Source organism: Mustela erminea, chromosome 14 (assembly GCF_009829155.1).
Source record: "Mustela erminea isolate mMusErm1 chromosome 14, mMusErm1.Pri, whole genome shotgun sequence".
In the NCBI taxonomy this organism is placed as follows: Eukaryota; Metazoa; Chordata; class Mammalia; order Carnivora; family Mustelidae; genus Mustela; species Mustela erminea.
In genome coordinates, this window is record NC_045627.1 from 39,723,653 (window position 1) to 39,745,072 (window position 21,420).

The window sequence follows — 21,420 nt, forward strand, 5'->3', positions numbered from 1 at the left end:
CTGACCCGTCTTGTCGGCATCTGTGCCCGTCAGCCAGGACCAGGCCTCTGTCCCTAGGTTAACCTGGTAGGCAAGCCACACGACAGAGCCCCAGTTTTGGCATAAGCATCTTGAGAGAGGGGGAGTTGATGTCTGAAGCATATGATCTTACACAAGAATCCTTAAGGGACCAAAAAAAAAAAAAAAAAAAAATCAAAGAGAAATCAAACCTCATCCAGTTTGGGCAGGGAAAGAAAGCTGTCAGTTGGAAAAGACAAGACAAGGTTGAAAGGAGGTGGGGAAGGGAATAGGACATGATGACCCAGGTCAGGGAAGTTCAGGTAGGTAGGGAAGGAGGACAGAACGAGAGCAGAGGGCAGGCAGCTCCACAAAGTCCCCACGACAGTGAGCCTCACAATCCAGAGTGCGGCTCCCGGTGTTTCTCCCTCCCTCACCCCTGGGTCAGGGGACATTGGTGAAATGAGGAACACGAAGCACTGTGTCATTAACTGGAGACACCAGACACCAGCCCCACTTCTGCTGCACCAGGGCTCGGCTGTGTGGGCACAGGGAGGCGTCCACTCCTGAGCTGCCGTCCCCGCCTGCGCCCTACACCCTTGGCCACAGGATGTTTGCCAAGGAGCCCAGCCCACTGTGTCATCCCCCTACCCCAGGAGAGGAGGGCATCTGACTGCCCACACATCTCTATGGCAACCGTCGCCTCCGACTCAAGGTACCCAGAGAGAAAGCAAACAAACAAATAAGTCAACTTTATAGCCGGTGTAGAGGAACAGCAAGAGATGGAGGCTGGGAGGGGGACAACAAGACAAGCCCTGTTGGTGGGGAACGAAGAGAAGCCCTCTCAGCCAGGAGGCAGACGCAGCCTTGCTAAACAGGTCCCAGAACAACTGGACACAAGACAGGAGCCCACTGTGATCTCCGAGGAATTTAATAGCTTCTCTGATGCTTAGGGACGTCAACTACATCTCTTACCCTGGAGTCGCCTGGGTCACTATAAGCCACAGCCCTCACCTTCCCCAGGGCATCGGTCCCGGCTCCTAATATATGTATGGCATCCTGTTGCCCCATACTAACTCCTTTCTCTGGGTCTAAAAACCTTTGTCCCCTGCTGCACCCCGCGGCCCTCAATGACAAGCCGTCCACATACCTCTGTACTCCCCAGACCTGTTCACACACACACTGCTGGGTCTATACCTATCAGATGAGGTGAGTCTGGCAAGCACCCAATAGAAGGTTCAAGGAGTGTAGGTTCGAGGTGTGAAAGACAGGGCCTCACCCTCCTGGCCTCAGGTACTTGGGAGGATCTCCCAAATCAGCTCCAACGCCTGGGCCTTCACAATCCTTGGACCTGGAGGCAATGCTGCACCCACCCCGGCCAGGCCACTGAGATTTCCAGACCATGAAGCATCACCCTCCACCCAGGACAGGCTGCATCTGTTGTTGCACCACCAACTTTGTAATTTGATCAAAAAAGCAATCAAGTTCATCTGGCAGGATTTGTTCCCGAGAAGCCCTCGCCAGTAGCAGCCTCCCCTGATGTTTACAGATTGCCTTCCCTTGGGAGTCTGTTCTGCCGCCTGGTGGGCAGGGGGAGGCTGGATTTGTCAGAGCTGTTCACTTACTGCATTTCCATCCTAAGTCACCCCTGGGGCATGGGGACAAGGACAGGCCTGGAGGGGCTGCCCACTGCCCGCAACACAGAGACTCCAAATTAAGAGCTCTCCATTCCATGCTACCACCATTCCCCATATCTCCACCTCCCTTAAAAACCAAACTCCCTGGAGCCTTCAGGTACCATTCCTCCCGGTCACTACCTACATGTCTTACATCTTTCTCATTCATTTCTACCTGAGCACTTCTGGTTCCCCATGTCACTCTGTGTCTGGTTTCCAAGTCAACCAACCCGGAAATTCCACTTCTTCTGCAGGTGCTAAAATACACAACTCCCAATTCCTGGAGCATCTTCAGAGCTACAGCCCTTGGAAGCAGCCTACGGAGACCAAGATGGGGGAACACTCACCCCGGGCAGACAACTTCTTGGTATTGATGATTTTTGCTGCATACTCTTGCGTGGAGGTTTTCTTCACACACCTGCGGACCACAGAGAAAGCACCCCTGGAGGGAGAAGGGGGAAAGAACTGGGACACGGAGCAGAGCAGAGTGACACAGACACACTTTGGGTCTGAGAACAGCGATGCTCCCATCACCAGCCCCTTAGTCAAAATCATACACACTAGCGTTGTGACCATCACCCTCTAATGTGAGGCAGAAGGATGTGGCCACTGCACGACACTGAACGGATGTGGGTGGAGGACCACCCCATCCCACCCCCATGTCTAGTTGCTGGACAAAGCAACAGCCCCAACCTCAGACTGTACATCAGGAGCTGGTGGGCAATGTTTAAAACACACACCTGCTGCATCTCAGGGACAGCCCTGCAGTCCCAGCCAAGAGAACCAGGAGAAGGGACAGAGACCCTGCTCTTCTCTCAGCACGAACAGTTGAGGGTAGGGGAAGGAGAGATTAGGAAGAGGGTATGATTCCAAGAGGGAAATCTCCCTCAGTCACAGGGGTAGGTGAGGAAAGTGAGGCTCAAACCCCCCACCCCCCAGGACTGGCTTCATCCCACTGCATCCCTGGCTCAACTGACAGCAGGGAAACAGAGGATCCAGCTGTGGGTCTCAGACATCAATAGCTCCCCTACCCCATGATTTTCCCCACTACTTTCCCCCCAAATGGGAGCTCGCACTCTCTAGCTCTGGAAACGTCTAGGGGGGCAGGCAGGGCGGGGGCTGCAGTGGCCGGGCTCGGCGCCGCGGGTGGGGGTGGGGGGGGCCGGGGCTGCTGCGGCGGCCAGCTCAGTGCAGAGGGGAGGGGGATGCTGCGGCTGCGGCGCGCGGCTCCCGGGACCACTGCAGGGATAGGGGGAGGGGACAAGGGGGTGCTGCAGCACTGCCCAGCAGCGGGGCTGGGATCCTGGAAGCATCACTAGCGGGGGGCGGGGCCGGACATCCAACATCCCCCCGCACTCGGGCACCGCAGCGGGGTTGGAGCTGCAGGGCCGGGGAAGGTCTAGAGTGCCAGGCGCATGGGACATGGGACAGGGTGCTGAGTGAGCTCCCGAGCAGGGTGAGGAGGGGGCGCGGCGAGCAGGTGGGGTCAGAATCGGGGGCGCCTGAAGGGTGAGGAAGGGGCGGGGCTGGAGGGCGCCCAGGAGCGGTCCGGGGGCTGCAGTCCCCGCGGCAGCGCGGTGTGCAGCAGCCGGGCAGCTGCTGCAGGGCGCGGAGGGGGCTGCGGGGCAGGGAGCTTGGGACGAGGGGGCCCCGGAGGCGGCGGGCGGGAAAGGCTGGGGGTGGGGCGGGCCGAGGGGGCGCTGCAGCGGCCGGTGCAGGGCCGGGGGGCGGGGCGAGGAGCCGCATAGCGCCCGGGCGGCGGGGACAGGGTGGGGGGCCGCGGCTGGCGGCGGGCGGGCCGTACTTGCCGAGCTCCTCGAAGAGCTGATAGTCGTCGGTGAAGCGGGTGCAGGTGGCTGTGGTGGCCATGCTGGCGGGCGGGCGGACGCGGCGGTGTAGCCCGCGCCGACGTCGGTGCACAGTCACCGCCGCCCGGCCGAGGGAGCAAGAGGAGGAGACGGGGCTGAGCCCGGCAGCACCGCGAGACTTTACCGGGGAGAGCGAGGGAGGGAGGGACACCCCCGCGCCCGCCCGCCTGCCCCGCCCCCAGCCCCGCCGGCCCCCCGCCCGGCCCCCGGACCGCCCCCGGGGAGGGGCCTCCTGCCGCCGGCTCCGCCCCGCCCCGGGAGCCGCCCGGGCTGGGCCGAGCGCGTAGGGGAGGCGGGAGGGAGGTGGGTGGTCCCTGCTCCGGGGCACCCGAAGGGAGCTGAAAGCTTCACGACCTGTGGGGTTTGTCCCAGGGCAGACCCTGCAAAGGGCTGGGGATGTGCATGCTATGTGTGTGTGTTGGGAGTGTGTAGGGGTCTGGACCACCGAGTTTTCTAGCCGTCTTTAGACCCCAGCCCGGCTCACAGGATGTGGCGAGAGGGCCAAGGTCAAAAAGTCCGCTGTCAGACTGCACACGCGGAAGGCGCCCCCATCCTGTGCAGAGCCAGCTCCCTCAACAGCCTTCCCTCTGGAAGCGGACAGTCTAGACTTGTGTAAGCATCAGGGCCATTATTAGATAAAACCCTTCAGGCACGGTTTGTTCAGGGAGACCAGGCCAGGGCCAACGATGCAGGTGGAGCTCTGCCTTCCCGCACTCCAACCTTGGCGATGAGAGACTGTTTTCTCTCAGGCCAGTAACCAAAGGGATGAGGTGGGAACGATTAGAAAGGTTTTGTGCGGTTGTGGGCTAGAAGAACAAGTGGAAGGAAAGAGGGAAAAAAAATCCCCATTTTCTTGTAGGGCATCCTGCATTATTTTATAGCACTCATCACATTTTGTAATAATATATTTAATTTACTGTTATGAGAGTTAGTAGAGCTAGAATGTGGTTGTCTGAAGAGTGAATTCTGATGTCAGACTGCCTGCTTGAATTTCTGGGCAACTCATTGACCCAGCTGTGTGATGTTGGGCAAGTCACTTAACCTTTCTGTGCTTCAATACTTTATCTGAAAACTGAGAAGAATAATATTATCTGCCTCACAGTGTTGTGAGTATTAAATGCGCTAAATCACATAAAGCCCTTTGAATAGCTCCTGGCACCTAATTAGAACAGAGGTAGCTATTATTATTTGTTTAATATTTGCCTTCCCACTAAACTGTAGGCTCCAACAGGGCAGGGCCTCTGCCTCCTCTGTTGTCCATTGTATACATAGCCACCGTCCCTCAGTAAACATTTGTGGAATGAAGGGACTATTTGGGGCCATGGCAGGGGGAGTTACCATCCCTTCCTCTGTTGCCACTGTCAGAGGACAGTAGGACTGAGGCACATAACTGTCTCTGTGGATGAGAAACAAGCTGGGCAGGTTCCCAACCCTCCCTGCCCAGGCAGCTGTACCCCCAAGTCAGGGGCCAGTCCCAACTGGGCAGGATGGAGTTGGGCCAACTGCTGCGGCTCAGTCTTGATTACAGCAGGACGCCCACTGGGAGTCAGGCCTCCATTGTCAGCAGGCTGGCTCACCGAGAAGGCAGCTGAGAGGCCTCCCAGCCTCCCAGCCTCCCAGGCTGCCTCCCTGGGGGGGGGGGGGGTGGAGCAAAGCTCCCAAAGAAGTCTCCCTTCCTTTCCTCACCCAACAGCTCTGGGAGCTGGGGAAAGCCAGACTGCCCAGTGGGGGCGATTAAGGGAATAGGAGAGGAAAAACTTTAACAGATTGCCAGGTGGAGGGCAGAGAGGGCCAGAGGAAAGGGCTGAGAAGACAGAACATCATGCTCCACCCGTCCCCAGGGCAACAGGAAGTGAGACGCTGGGGAGTAAGGCCACTTCCTATCTCAAAGCACTGGGGTGAGAGCCGAGTTCCAAGTCCCAGCGCGGGTCAAGGCAATGAGATTATGCGTCGGGATGACAGTGAGTCCTGAGTTTCTGTCATCCAGCTTAAAGGCAGCAGTGATGGCTAGTCTGCATTCCAGAAATAGGGGCTGCGTATTAATCATCAGTGTGCCCTTCCCGAGCCCTCAGGACAACTTGGTTCCTGACCTCCTCGTGCTGAAACTTTATATTCATTAACGTAAGATGCAGTGAGAAGATGGAGGGAGATCAGAACAAACTAGAGCTACAGTGCCATCCCTTAGGCTATCCCAAGGAGAAACGTAAAATCAGGACTACAACTCCCAGGTGCCCACTGGAATAGGGGTATCTTCCCCACCGAGGGTGAGCCTTCCACGCTGCGTTTTAGAGGGTAACTGTATAAGCATTTTGCATTGAGTCTGTGGGTACAAGGAAGAGTGATGAGAAAAATAGTGGGGGGAAGCCTTGGGGAGGACCCACACTGCCCAATGTAAGTGGACCTGACTGCCTTTCAATGAATGTTTATCCACTGCATACTGTTTGCTGGGCACTATTTCTCATTTTCTAAAAGGTCCAAATAAAGTGAAAAATTAGACTTCACAATGAGAACAAAACTCACATCAAGCTCTCCTTTTTTTCTTTCTACGTCTACCTCACTTCTCCCTCTCTCCCTACTTCTGTCAACTGGTCAGACTCTGACGTGGCCAGAGTGGCCATTTGGAGCCTATAGACATCTTTGTGTGCACGCACACAAATACACACCCTGGTACACACCCTCCTGATCCCCATTGCTGTAGCACCCACACAACCTCCAACTACCCCACAGCAATTAGAGGGAAGATACATACAAATAATGAGTTCACCAGCTCCCTGCGCATCAGTATCTATGGCAACCTCATGGGGTCCTGGAGCTGCGTTGTTCCGGTTGCAGCCAGTCCCCTGGGTAGCACCAGCACTCAGTGCCCACAGCATGGGGAACAGGGGATTACACAAGAAATCAATGCCCCCGTAATCACCAGAGGTGCTCCACTGGGTGGGACTCCAAAAATTACAAAGTCTCCAAAAATTACACCATGGGACTTGCCCCCTGAATGCCAGAAGCTTCCCTCCCTAATTTTGGAATGCAGTTTTTAAAAAAAGATTTTGTTTATTTATTTGAGAGAGAGATCATGAGGGGGGAGAGGTTGAGGGAGAAGTAGACTCCCAGCTGAGCAGGGGGCCAGATGTGGGACTCGATCCTAGGACTCTGGGATCATGACCTGAGCCGAAGGCAGATGCCCAACCAACTGAACCACCCAGGCACCCTGGAATGCGATTTTAGATTGTAAAGGTACTTATTCTTCAGACCTGAGGAAAATAGGGCAATTGAAAGTGAGGTGTTTAAATGCAAGGGGAATGATGCTCCTGGAAACAAAGAATAGTTAACCTGCTTGTTGAGGGATGTTGTAAAATGCATTTGAAGACAATTTAGTCTTGTGCCTGTGAGGGGTTTTCAATCCATGTTCCAAAGAAACCTACAGGTTATATGGTTTTGCCTCAGCAGCCGCTCAACCTATATATTGGGGTTCCGCATAAGATTTTCTTGAAGAAGAATTCTTGGCTAAAAATAGTCCCTGAAAGAGGCGCCTGGGTGGCTCAGTGGTTTGGGCTGCTGCCTTCGGCTCGGGTCATGATCTCTGGGTCCTGGGATCGAGCCCCGCATTGGGCTCCCTGCTCCGCAGGAAGCCTGCTTCCCTCTCTCCCTCTCTCTCTCTCTCTGCCTGCCTCTCTGCCTACTTGTGATCTCTGTCTGTCAAATAAATAAATAAAATCTTTAAAAAAAAAAAATAGTCCCTGAAATAAGTTTGAAAATCACTGGACCAGTGGTTTCTGAAGTCCCTTCCAACTCTAAGATTCTATGGCTAGTTTTGGAGAATTAGGGGTGATTAGGTCATAGCCTCTCCCCCAGGACTCTGAGAAAAGTTTTAGTAGAAAGGTATTTGAAACTAGTGACAAGATATGATAATGGGGATAAGAAAGAGTGAGAAAGAGATGCCTGGGAGGCTCATTCAGTTAAGCATCTGCCTTTAGCTCCGGTCATGATCTCAGGGTTCTGGGATCCAGCCCCTTGTTGGGTTCTCTGCTCAGCCAGGACTCTGCTTCTCCCTCTCCTTATGCCCGTCCCCCTCCCTCTGCTCGTGCTCTCTCTTTCTCTCTCCCAAATAAATAAATAAAATCTTTTAAAAGAAGAGTGAGAAAGATAAATGAAAACACTTAAATTTCTTTTTAAAGTTTTATTTATTTAAGTAATTGCTACACCTGTTGTAAAGCTCAGATTCATGACCCTGAGATCAAGAGTTGCATAGTCTTGGGGCGCCTGGGTGGCTCAGTGGGTTAAAGCCTCTGCCTTTAGTTCAGGTCATGATCCCAGGGTCCTGGGATCGAGCCCCGCATCGGGCTCTCTGCTTAGCAGGGAGCCTGCTTCCTCCTCTTTCTCTGCCTGCCTCTCTGCCTACTTGTGATCTCTGTCAAATAAATAAGTAAAATCTTAAAAAAAAAAAAAGAAGAAGAAGAAGAGTTGCATGGTCTTCCAACTGAGCCAGGAAGACACCCTGACAAATGAAAACATTTAAATAGATGATTCCTAAACGAGGGGGGTCTAGTGAGAGATGCTCCTCTCTCTATGGAAAACACGTGAAATCACAACCATGCACGGAATAGTTGATATGCTCCATTCTCAGTAACTACTCCCAACAACCATTGTCCTTAGCGGGAGTGTTTTCCCATCCCTGCTGCGTCTAAGAGCTAACATATTTCTTAAAAGAGGAGCTGAGGAATTTCAAGTGGGGGGCTGAGGTCTGAAAGATTGGGCATAGGGGATGAACTTTTGGGGTAAGAGGCTAAGGACATTCAGGCTGTGGGCGGAAAACTTTGGTGTGAAGAACTGAAGTGTTTGGAACAGGGTCTGAGGTGTTGGGGATGAGATGAGTTCAGAATTTCGGGTGAGTTGTGGGAGTAGATATTGTGAGGAGCTGTGGTATTGGGAGGGAGGTGCTGAGGGACCAGCCAGGAGGAACTCTCTTCCATTTTCCAGCTAGAGGGCTGGTTCCAAAGGGCAGCCTGATTTCCGCCTTCCCACCCCCGACTGCAGGTCAGGGCTCCCTCTGCCTCTCCTCCTCTCCACCATCCCCCTAGAGACTGTGCACCCCTTGAAGACAGAAGGTACCTGATCTTTCTCCTTGCATCCTTAACAGGTTGAGCAAAGCCGGCATATAGTAGGTGCTCAATAATTACTTGTAGAATGAATTGGAGTACTGGGGCCACGAGACTGAGATATTTAGGATGAAGAGGGGGCACCTGAAGAGAAGTGACAAAACTGTCATGAGAGAAAGAAGGGAGATAATGGGGTAAGGGGTCGGTTGCCTGCTCTAGCAGGGACAGTCAGGGCAGAAAGAGTGGCATGTGGGGCCCCCTGGTGGGCAGACCTGAGGCTCACAGGGTGCTCAAGGGAGGGGCTGAGAGCCGGAGGAATGTGAATGAGAAAGAGAGGTGTGGTGAGGATAATAAAACCTCAATTGTAGCTAACCTTTAGGGAGCGCTTGCTGGTAAGAAAGGCGGAGGCACTAAGTCCTCCAGCTTACCCTTTTCCATTTCACCGTCACCACCACACTCTTGAGTATAGGAGCCATCAGCCCTATATTACAGAAAAGGAGACTGGAATTTAGAAAAGCAATTAGGGGCACCTGGCTGGCTCAGTCAGTAGAACACCTGACTCTTGATCTCAGGGTCGTGAGTTCAAGCCCCGCCTTGGGTGGGTGTAGAGATTACTTAAAAAAAAGGTGTGGGGGGGGAATAGATTGCCTAAGAGCAAACAACTAACATGTTGTAGGACATGATGTGACTAAAGAGAATAGAAATGGGTATTGAGGTGGGGGGGAGTGGTAAATTGTATTGGAGGGGGTGGTTCAGTTCAGATGTACTCAAAGCAACAATGGGATCTAGACTGGAATTTTTTTTTAAATATTTTATTTATTTGACAGAGAGAAATCACAACTAGGCAGAGAGGCAGGCAGAGAGAGGAGGAAGCAGGCTCCCCGCTGAGCAGAGAGCCCGATGCGGGGCTCGATCCCAGGACCCTGGGATCATGACCTGAGCTGAAGGCAGAGGCTTTAACCCACTGAGCCACCTAAGCCCCCCTAGATTGGAATCTTAAACCCAAGGTGGATTTATCCCAATCTAATCCTAGTTCTGAATCCAGATACTTACTCAGTCATTCATTTCTTTAGGTTTTTGATCACCTCTCTGTTCCTGTCACTTAGAAACCCAAGAGAACAATTTGACAAAATTCTTGCCCTCATGGAACTTACATTGGAATAGGGTCTGTATTGCCAGCAGGCAATGAACTTAGAAAGTGGTCCTTTTAGCTTAGAGTAAGTTCTATAGAGAACATAAAATAAAGTGATGGGATAGAGTGGGAGAGAAATAGATAATTCCTTTAAATGAGGTACTCGAGCATGGCTGCCCTTGAAAGGAACTTAAAAGGGAGACCTAAATGATGATAAGGAGGTAGTCCTTGGAGGTATGGAACAAGAGCATTCCTGGTGGAAGGAACTGCAGCAAAGGCCTGGGATGAAAATGGTCACGGTATATTTGAGGGGTGGAAAGAAGGGCTGTGTGGCAGGAACAGAGTGGGCAAGTGGGAAGGCATATGCCAACAGGACTTGGAGGCCCCAGTAAACCCCACTGTCCTGGTACAAGCCCCCTGGTGCTCCTTCCAAACTGTGAGTCACAGGGAATCCACAAGGACAGGCTGCCTCCATGCGCACAAAGGCAGGACACCTGAAACCCCAGCTTAATGCCAGAAGATACCTTTATCAAGGGTGAACATAAAAATGGTCCCGAAGCTGAAAGTGATGCTGTTCCTTGTTTACCACAAAGGAAGGTACGGAGGTGGGTTTAGGGTGACCCCTTAGCACTACTGGGGCTCTGCAGGTGTTGTGCTGAGGGGTTCTGCAGAGAGTCAATATCCCTCTGTCCATTTAGACAACAGTCTCACTGCCCTGGGCAAGCTTCAAGCCCAATTCTTAGAGGGATAAAAAGATGGGCCAGAAATAGGCCCTGCCTTGAAGGAGCTTTACCCACTGGAGGCAAGAAGATAAGCATGATAATAAAACAATGATATAACAGAAGATTAGTATGAGTACAAATGGCTACCTGCATCACATGGCCCTCCCCTTGCCTAACCTCAGTTGCCTGTTCAGGTGTTACATCTCAGAGTTGCTTTTCCTGGTCTCTTGACCAGATCAGATCCCTGAATGACAGCCTTCCAAAGTTCCATCACCACTTCTTCAAAGCACTTATCCCAAGTGTAATCTTATATATACGTTTGTGTGACTACAGACTTCCCAAGGGTAGGGTCTGTGTCTGTTCATGTTCATCCTCGTATCCTCTTAAGTTCCCAGGATCTAGTAGGTACTCAGTAAATGCCCAGAGGGTAAAAGCAAAGTACTATGGGACTTTTAATGAGGGGGGTAAGTAGATCACGTTGAAACAATTGGACAAACTGGAGCCGATGAAAAGGGGAGAAGGATGTTGGCAGATGGTGTTGTAAGTGAGGGGTCATTGCTGGTAGCAAAGAGAGTGTAAGTCAGGTGCTGAGATGCTGAGGGCTTGGCAGGTGTATGGGAAACTGGGTGGTCAGGAAAAGAACATAAATCTGGGGATGAGCCAGATGTTAATAGTATTTGGCTCTGGGCAGGGCAGAGATGGGCTTTGGGAAGGACCAATGTCCAACTTTCTGACCAGACCAGGTGAGAGGCTCTTAGATCCCAGACCTTGGCTAGAGATGATTATTTACCAGATAGTCCCACTTGAATCCCCCCAAATTAAAAATGATCCAAATCCAAATTCGTCAGATCGAGAGGCAGTATAATATGGCGGTTAAGAACAATGAAACCAAATCCTGGCCTCCTACTAACTATGGGAGTCCGCACATTTTATGACTTCTCTGGGCCTCAGTTTTCTCACCTGCAAAATAGGGATAACAATAGCACTCACCTCATAGAGGTCTATGGAATACATGACTAGTACATGAGAAAAGTAAAACAGTGCCTTGCATATCAAGAGCTCAATAAATATTAATATTATAATTGCATCTCTTGCTTTGCCCAGTTTTTTCCTCCAGTTCCTTTGGCTCTGACAATGACATGGCTCTCCCGCCAATGACCTATGTTCAGAATCTCCAAGTCAACTTTGACTCATCCCTTATGTCACTTAGAGGGCAGAGCTGGGTTTGAATTCTGCCACTCACTAGTTGTGTGACCTGGGCCAAGTTACTTGAACTCCTTGAGCTTCATGATCCTCATTGGTAAATAAAGATGTCACAATGTCCACTAGAGGGTGGTTAGAATAATTTACTGATAATATTTGTAGGTTAATGGCTCACTTCCTGATGCCAAATAAATGGTAGTTATTATTATGATCATCCTGTGTGTCGTCAGGAACCAACACCAGCACATTTTCTGCTTTATTTATTTATTTATTTTTAAAGATTTATTTATTTACTTATTTGACAGAGAGATCACAAGTAGACAGAGAGGCAGGCAGAGAGAGAGAGCGAGAGAAGTAGGCTCCCTGCTGAGCAGAGAGCCCGATGCGGGACTCGATCCCAGGACCCCGAGATCGTGACCTGAGCCGAAGGCAGCGGCTTAACCCACTGAGCCACCCAGGCGCCCACATTTTCTGCTTTAAATGTCTTTGTGCCCATTCCTTCTTTTGCATTTTCCTCCCACCACCCTAGACTTGGCCTACCTCACCCTCCAGAGTTGCTGCAGTAGCTCTCCTACCTTTGCCAACTCCATTTTAAAGATATTAAAAAAAATTTTTTTTAAAGATTATTTATTATTTGATATAGAGAGACAGATCACAAGTAGGCAGAGAGGCAGGTAGAGAGGGGGAGCAGACTCCCCGCTGAGCAGAAAGCCCAATGCAGGGCTCCATCCCAGAACCCTGAGATGATGACCAGAGCCTGAGGCAGAGGCTTTAAGCCACTGAGCCACCTAGGCGCCCCGCCAACTCCATTTTATACTTCACTTTTCTTTCTCGCGCTTTCTTTTTAGAAATGTTGGTTGAACACCTACTTTTTTCAAGCACTGTCTCCGTGCTGCGGGTAGAGCAGGGGACAACATAGATGCTGTCCTTGCCCTTGGTAGGCCTACCTTCTGGTGAGAGGGACAAACTATAAACAAATAAATATTTAATACATCAGGTGGTGATAAATGTTATGAAGGAAATCAAGGTGGGGGAAGGGGGTAGAGGTGCTATTTAACATAGGGTAATCAGGGAAGGCCCTCTGCTAAGATGAACATATATGCAGAGAGCTGCAGGAAATAATGTTGCTTTCAGTAGGTCGTGTCTTTGCTGAAATGCTGTTTCCTTCAGAATTAAGCATGAATGCTCATGCATAACCTCCCAGAACCTCTGTAATTCTAGTTGGTTTTGTGATTTCATACAGCTCCCAGAATGCCCCTGCTTCTACAGACATGCTTAACACATTAAGAATGTATATGTCTAGGTTCATAGTACTTATCTCTGATTGTGGTATCAGTGTGAACTTCTTCCTCTTCCTTAGGTTTGCTTTCTAAATTTTTTTTATGCTGAACGTAGATTACTTGAATAACAGCAAGAAACACAATGCCACGTTTCTCCCTCGTCGTCTTATTATAATTTTCGTACAACTCTGCAAGGTAAATTTTTTTTTTTGGCAAGGTAAATTTTATATCCCCATTTTACAGATGAGAAAACTGAGGCACAGAGAAGTTAAGCTAGTCCTCTGAACTCAGCTCTTGAAATGTTTGGCACCTGATGACAGGCTCGCTGTTTGCTTGTTTTAAATTTTAGTTTGGCCTTCTGGTTAAAGCATAGGTTTCTTAAGGGCGGAGTCCTTACTTATTCTCATGTCTCCCTCTTCTTCCCTCCTCATGCTTTTATCAGACGACTATGTACTGGACGTAAAGGGTGCTTTTTAATGGATTGGTCCGGTCCATGTCTGATCTATTGTTATGATATGGTTCATTGTCTTGCTGGTGGTGCCATCGTGTATACTCTTGACCCTGGGCCTGCAGGTGGAGAACCTGAAGATCCTGGGGCACAGAGATAAGAAAGTTGGACCTCCACCCCCAAAAGGGCAGTGATTCGGCTTGTCCACTAGAGGCCGCAGTAGGCTCGGGTTTAGAGAGACATCAGGGCTGTAGATTACTCAGCAGACCCCACCCCAGGAGTCATTTCCAGTCCCAAATCTGTCTGAGAGCCCACAGGCCCAGAGACAGCCTATCAGTGCATCTGGCTCCAATTCCTTCCAATAGTTCCTCAGATTCGCGGACCTGGAATAAGTTAGCTCCAAAATAAAAGGTGCTGATGGCAGCTGCTGGCAGGCTCCAGATGCCCCTCAATTAGCTCAATCTACCAACATGCACGGAGCACTGTACTGAGCGCCTACTGTGTACCACGCAGCGTGCTAGATTCTGGGACTAGCCTGGTGAACAAGACAGACTCTGTTCCTGCCCTCCCAGCTCTTATGATCTAAGGAGGTACACAGACAAGCCTAAAAACATTGTATTGTATTTTAAGTGGCTAACATGATTTCTGTTCCAGGATTAGTTCTCCTTGGGTCTCATTTCGGTGTGGATTATCCCATGGGATATCTACCTGCTTTAGAGAAATGAGATAAATAAAGGTGAGAGGCAGAGAAAAGAAACTGTCCACATTTGGAGAATCACTGTGGAGCCCCCCTCATTGGCAGATCTTGGCAGATCTGAGGGTGTTTGGGGTTGGGGTGGGTACTGGGGCAAGGAAATGCCAGGCCACCTCTCCACAGCTTTTCTTCTCTCCTTTTTCCAAGTGACCTGAGAGCTTTGCTTGGAAAGGAAAGGAGAGTCCCCAGATTTTGGGGTGTGACCCAGACTGCAGGTTTTCTCACTATTTTTTCATTGCCTCTTTCTTTTCTTTGTTCCTTTTTCTCAGATTATTTGTCAACCAATATATTTATCAAATGAAGATTATGTTCAGGTTATCTCTTTTTACCCAGAAGCATGAAGTCAAGGAGTTGCAACAGTTAGGGAGATGAGATAATCAGAGAGGGGGAAGAGACAGACGCCCATGCAACGAAGCATTTTGACAAGTACAAATCGGTGGCTACGGACACTCATTGCTGGGGTCGATCCCTGGGGCTGATGTGGTCCGGGGAGGCTTCCTTCCTAGACAGGGAGACCAGGACCTTCCAAGATGAGCCCTCAATCTATCCTGGTAGGGTTTTTCTGTGAGAGACATCCTCAGAGAACAGAGGGGAGGATAAAACAGCCCCCATGCCCCAGCTGTTCATTCCACTGTGCCTGGACAAGGGGCTCAGAGGCCCATGTGCTCAACATTCCTGAGAAGCAGCTTCTGAGTCAGAGCCCCAGAAACAGCTGAGGCAGCTTCAGGCTGGAGTCTTGGCTCTCTTTTCCCCTTTTCTGTCCAAAAGCAACTCCCTCCCTAGCTATTTGGATGTGACCAGAAACCCAAGCAGGGCTCTGGGGTGGCAGCCTGGCTCAGCCAGTTTATAAAATGCCTTTGGTCCCTGCATCCGGTCCTAGGCTGCAGCCCTTAGGTAAAGGCGTGTGCCCCATACCATCTATGCCAGGAAGTCCAAGGGGTGAGGAAGATTCACCCCATGCCTACAAGTCAAAGCTCCCAATGCAGCCATTGTTGGGCTTCCTCCGGGAAGGGGTCTTAACTAGGACTTGGCTGGAGTGAAGACAGCAGCATTCCCTGGGCAATCTGCCAGCTCCTTCTCACTGCCTGGGCGTGGGGCCCAGGACATGCCAGGGCAATGCCAGCGAGCTGACTCAGGGGGCGGCATGAGGGGAAGAGAAAAACCCTTCTCACCCACCAGCTAAGAGAGGAGGTGCAGCTTACCCGAGGCTGGCTGTGACTGTCCTGTAGCGCAGACCACCAGCAGGCTCTGTGGGAGGGTCCCCTCCTCAGCCACTGAACCACCAAGCACCACATGTCCTGGGGCCCCCAGCAGGAGGTCAGGAGTCCCCCTCTCCCCCGACCCCAGTCCCCTTTCCTCCAAAGACCTCTAGATGTGCAAAGCTGGATTCCCAAAACCCCCTGCTGCGATTACTTCAGGCCCTGCCATTGTCACTTCCTTAAGACTGTGACCTTGAGCAAGCCACTTTGACTTTGGTGAGTCTTTTGATTCCTTATATTTAAGGTGGGACGGGTAATGCCTGCTTGTCCCAAAGGACTGCAGTAAGGATCAAATAAGATCATCTCTCTGAAGGATACTTAAATACTTTCCAGCTCGTTTATAATAAGGTATTATTATTGTCATGGTTATTCCTAAGACGGGCATTAAAGCCACTGGCCCTTGAACCTCAAAGTCCTCCTCTTTGCCTCTTTTGTCTGTCAAGTTGCTGCTTGTTAACCCAGGCCTGAGCCTCAGAGGCAGTGACACAGGCTTTTCTGCAGGGTGCTGTGGTGCCAACCTAGGGAAGCAGCCTCCCCTAGCCCAGCTCTGTTAAACAGGTTCTTTCCCTTCTAATCAGACTCCTCCAGTCCAGTTTGCCTGCAGTGATGACAAAGGAACCGAAAATAGCACAGGCTCTGCAAACACGGCTGGAGACAGCTTGGGGCATAAGGTGTAGCCTGTCACCCGTGGGCCTGTCTGGGCATCCCGGCCAGGTGCAGCCCTCACCCCTCTAGGGCCTGGTGTGTCTTCCTCCATGCAACAGAGGATGACAGTGCCTCCTGTCAGCACTTTAGGTGGCTGAGTTGGAATCACTGCCTAGAAAGTTGGCTTGACTAGAGGTGCTGGGGGTGGGGGCTCACAGCTCTCCCCAACCAGCTCCTCACACACACACACTCTTGAGGCCTCTCCCTGCACCACGCTAAGATCGTGCAGAAAGGCAGCTGTCTTACAGTTCCGGGAAGGGCTGTGACTGGGAGCCGGGAGAGTCTGATTCTGAGGACCCTGCAGCCAGCAGGCCCTGGCTTGTCACTCTTGCTGCAGAACCAGTTTGGGATAGGCAGCTGCTGGGCCTGACTCTGCTCTGAGACTTTGCATGGGGACCTGGTGTATTCAAACGAGGAGGCATGCAGGGAGCCAGGGGCAGGAGCTGCCAGACCTCAGAGCAGTGTTCCTCATCGCTGAGACCTCCCTAACTCCCCATCTTGGAAGCTGTCATTTTCATGCAGCACTGAGTCTCACTCTTAGAACTTTCTCATCCAACTCTGCCTTAAACACTTTTCTCTAGCCAAGGTATTCCTCTCCTGGGGGATTGTTGTAAAAAGATGAAGTCTTAGTTTAGGTCAAGAATCCCAAACTGATGGTCCGTTGGCTAAATCCAGCCCTTCAGCCTGTTTTTGTTGACTTGCACAATTTCATTTGGGAGGTTTTAACATAAAACAATCCAGATTTCAGGATGCCTGGGTGGCTTAGTCAGTTAAGCGATGGACACTTGGTCAACAGACCAAGAGGTGTTCAGCAAGGGGTCTGCTGGATATTCTTTCTCCCTCTCCCTCGGCCCCCTCACTTGTTCTCTCTCTAAAATAAATAAATAAATAAATCTTAAAAAAAAAATCCAGGTTTCAAATGTTTCTTAACATTTTGTGTCCTAGGTTGGTTCCTCCCAGAACAAGTCTTTAGTTCCAAGTAGTTTATTGGGAAGGTGATCCTAGGAAACTCCAGGTAGGGAGTAGGGAAATGAGACAGGAAAGGTAAGGGATAAGGTTAAGGTTACTAAGGAAATTACCATCTGGACGTCTGGAGCTTAATTCTCCTGGGGAACTCAGAGAAACAGTGTAGGACACAGGCCTCAAAATTCTCTCACCTGAGAGGCAAAGGTATTAGCATGTTTATCCAGCAAACCCAGCAGTCACTGGCTGGGAACTGCTTTGCCTCTGGGGTGTTTGCATTTATGACTCCTGGTTTAGGTCTCTCTATAGGCTCTTCAGAGCTATCACTGTGAATCCCACTGTTCCTGTTTCCAATAACCTGTTTCTTATTTTTCTTTGCATCTCACAGGGCAGTTCGCCCAGTGATTCCAAAAGATACTGACTGATGACTTTTTTTTCTCTAGCCCTGTACTCTGAATTATTTAATTTTCTGAGTCTCAGGCTTCCTTACCTCTGTGATGTTCTATACAGCGCCTTAGAGCATGTTGAATAGGTCCTTACTTTGGGGGCTGACTTGGGGAGGCCCTTTTTTTATCTCTTCCAAGATCATCTTAATTGGCTTTCAGTTCCTAAGACGCACTGAGCTCCTTTCTGCCTCAGGTCAATACCCCTGCCTGGAAAGTTCATTTCCTCTTTCGTTCTTTCTTTCCTTCTCTCTCTCCCTCCCTCCCTTTCTTCCTTCCTTCTTTTCTTTCTTTTTTTAGATTTCACTTATTTATTTGACACACACACACAGAGAGAGAGAGAGAGGCAGCGAGAGAGGGAACACAAGCAGGGGGAGTGGGAGAGGAAGAAGCTTCCTGGTGAGCAGGGAGCCTGATGTGGTACTTGATCCCAGGACCCCGGGATCATGACCTGAGCTGAAGGCAGACGCTTAACGACTGAGCCACCCAGGCATCCCGGGAAAGTCCTTTCTTTCCCTTTATGACATGCTAACTCATATTCACCATTTAGGACTCAGTTTAATGTCACCTCCTCAGTGAAGCCTTCCATATCATTCACTTGTCTACCCCTTACTAAACTATGTCCCTCCACTGTACATATTCACAGTGCACTGTATTCTTCCTCTACGTATTTATAATAATTACATACACATTATATATATTATTATACATATTGGTGTAATTTGTTTTTATGCTGGAGTCCCATCATTAACGACATTAACTTATGCAAACCCAACTATCCACACTCAGCTGAAAGATCAAGAAACAAAGAAATCCCTTTATTTAAAATCATACTCCACCATTAAAGCCAGACCTTGACATTTACTATCTCAGGGTGACACCCAAGGTGCAAAGAGAAATAGATGTTATTTCTTGGCTTTTGTGCTTCTAAATGCCAAGGTGCTGGCAACGTAAGGCATTTTCAAGAATAATTTTCCAATCTTTGCCTCATGCACTGATTTTAGAATCCGCCACCACCCACTAATGCACACAAATGTAGAAGGTGGCAGTCAGCTGCATTATCTGTCTCTCCTTCTAGACTGAAGCTCCATGAGGACGGAGAACATGCTTGCTTCCATCCACTACTGGATCCCCAAGGTCTGGCAGAGTGCTGGCCCCATAGTAAGTATTCAATAAATCTTTGTTGAATGGATGATGATGGGTAGATGGCGGATGACAGAAGATGTGTAACGGAGGAGGGGTGATTGTGAGGACCAGGGCTGTGCAGGACACACCTGGAGATGGGATGATACTTAATAAGACTTAGCTACTTCCCCGGTTGCTGGGAGAAGAATGAAGGAGATGAGGATGCTGAACTACTACAGTTGGACTATCTGCCTAAAGGCTTACTCTTCTATAAGTCTCTCAGGATTTGTTAAGTCCTGTACTCTACTTTCCCCCAAACCAAATTCTCTGGATTAGAGCCTTATCCTAGGGAGTGCAGCGGCCTCTGAATCACTGCACAGAACTGCTGTACCCCTCAGGGCTCAGACAATGGGCACAATCCGGCATGGATTCCTAGCTCCAAACTAAAAACTCCGCCCAACCCCCTACTGCGATCCTGTTCATGACTCCCTTCCTATTTTAGCCCCAAAGTTTTTTTGACTCCAAGGCCAGCACTGATTTCTATCATAGTTGTTTTATAGCTCTTGTGCTGAGCCCAACCTTGATTCCCACATTGACCTTAACGTTGGCCCAGATATAGCTTGCTTCTGATCCTGAGTACAGTATACATCCATGATTTTTTTTTTTTGGTGGTTTTTATTTATAAAGCCTTTACACATAGAGTTTAATTTGAAATGAACACCTCTATATAATCATCCCCATTTTACAAATGAGGAAATCAAGAGGGTAGAAAATGCCCAAGGTCACACAAGTAGTAACTGGGGATCCCAGATCAGATTCAGGTCTTCCTGCTCTAAATCCAGGGCTATGGGAATCAGGGTTACTGACTCTCCAGATATAAATCTTCATTGCTTTTGTGGCAAAGCAATCCTAAATAATCAAAGATCTTGGGGTACTAATAGTAGTCGTAATAATAATACCTTAATTTACTGGGCAATTTCTTTGTGACAAGCAAAGTGCTGAGAAGCTCTCTGTACATTATCTCATCTAATCCCCACCACAAGGCTGCAGAGCAGCGTAGCTCCATTTTACAAGTGATGAAACCATGGCTTTCGGAGGTTAAGTAATTTGCCGAAGGTCCCATAGCTAGTTAGAGGCAAGCCAGAATTTGGACTCAAGAATTTCTGATTTTAAATGTATTTCACTTCTGGGGCATCTGCCTGGCTCAGTCCATGGAGCTTGCGACTCTTGACTTCAGGGTTATAAGTTCAAGTCCCATTTTGGGAGTAGAAATTACTTAAAAATAATAAAATATCTAAACGTAGTTCACGTCAACCTTTACAAAGAAATGGGAAGGCAACAGGAAGCAGCTAGGAACCTGGGTCTTGCAACCATGTACCCCCCCATACCTTTTGAGCCATAGTGCCAAATTCCAGGGTTCTATGTTTAATCACCAAAACTGGGTCAAAAATGAGTCAAGTCTTGGTAGAACTGACTCACTGTGGTGTCTGTCAGCTCTAAAAGGAGACAGGAAAGGAAGCCTCAGAGGGTAACAGTCCGATGACCAGTGCGGAGGGGTTGAGGGTCCCGGAGGCATCATGCACAGGCCCTGCAGCGGTTAAACATGGAAATCCATGTACCTGCCAAAGAAAACACCCAGACTTCAGACTCACTGAAAAAATTAGACCTGCCAATCCCCCTTTGTCTCTCCATACTCAGCCCTATTCCCTAACAGGGCTCCATTTTGGTCAGCTTCTCTGTCTTTCATCTCTGACTCTCCCATTCTATCCTTCTCCTTCATGGGTAGGCTCTTTGTTTCCATCCCAGTCCCTATCCCCATCTCAGCTCCTGAGTCTGAGTATCATTGCGGCCATCTTCCCATGCCCCGTTTCTCTGAATCTTATTCTCAGTGCCGGGTAGATTCCTGTGTACCCCCTCTTTTCTGGCAATCATTTTTTAGTAAAATATACATAACATAAAATTGACCATTTTTTAACTTTTTTTTTTTTTAAGATTTTATTTATTTGTTAGAGAGAGGGAGAGAGAGCGAGCACAGGCAGACAGAATGGCAGACAGAGGCAGAGGGAGAAGCAGGCTCCCTGCCGAGCAAGGAGCCCGATGTGGGACTCGATCCCAGGACGCTGGGATCATGACCTGAGCCGAAGGCAGCTGCTTAACTAACTGAGCCACCCAGGCGTCCCAAATTGACCATTTTAACCATTTAAAAATATTAATCACTTAATCTTTATTATAGTGAAATAGACATAATACTTACCTTTTTAACCACTGTTAAGTGTTCAATTTGGTAGCATCAAGTACATTCGTTTTGTTGTACAACCATCATTGCTACTCATTTTCAGAACTTTTCAACCTTCCAAGTAGAAACTCTGTACCCGTAAACAATAACGCTCCAACCCCTCTCCCCTCAACCCAGGTAACTTCTTCCTCTTCTTCTTTTTTTTTTTTTTTTTAAAGATTTTTTTGTTTATTTGACAGACATTGATCACAAGTAGGCAGAGAGACAGGCAGAGAGAGAGGAGGAAGCAGGCTCCCCACTGAGCAGAGAGCCCGATACGGGGCTTGATCCCAGGACCCTGGGATCATGACCTGAGCCGAAGAGAGAGGCCTCAGCCCACTGAGCCACCCAGATGCCCCTGCCCTGGTAACTTCTATTCTACTTTCTGTCTATACGAATTTTTTTATTTTAAGTACCTCCCAGAAGTGGAATCATATGATATGCGGTCTCTGTGTCTGGCTTATTTCACTAAACATA

General features: G+C 49.6%; 1 protein-coding gene and 1 long non-coding RNA gene across 42 annotated transcripts in view; one reads left to right on the plus strand and one right to left on the minus strand.

Moving 5' to 3' along the window:
- The window catches only part of CAMK2G (calcium/calmodulin dependent protein kinase II gamma), a 53,554-nt gene extending 49,857 nt beyond the window's left edge, over nucleotides 1-3,697 (minus strand). For 7 of the 41 annotated variants that reach the window (XM_032313227.1, XM_032313243.1, XM_032313217.1 and 4 more), the window contains exons 1-2: nucleotides 3,478-3,689; nucleotides 2,021-2,115 (exon numbers count right to left, since the gene is read on the minus strand). In XM_032313227.1, coding sequence (XP_032169118.1) covers nucleotides 2,021-2,115; nucleotides 3,478-3,542 — 160 coding nt within the window. In that variant the 5' untranslated portion in view covers nucleotides 3,543-3,689. Of the gene's footprint in view, nucleotides 1-2,020; nucleotides 2,116-3,477 lie in introns of those variants that run through there. The other 34 variants (XM_032313216.1, XM_032313208.1, XM_032313213.1 and 31 more) reach the window with 13 other exon arrangements.
- LOC116573240 overlaps nucleotides 3,013-21,420 on the plus strand; it is a 29,712-nt gene continuing 11,304 nt past the window's right edge. The window contains exons 1-2 of the long non-coding RNA XR_004278669.1: nucleotides 3,013-3,129; nucleotides 18,622-18,704. This is a non-coding gene — a long non-coding RNA (uncharacterized LOC116573240). The remainder of the gene's footprint in view (nucleotides 3,130-18,621; nucleotides 18,705-21,420) is intronic.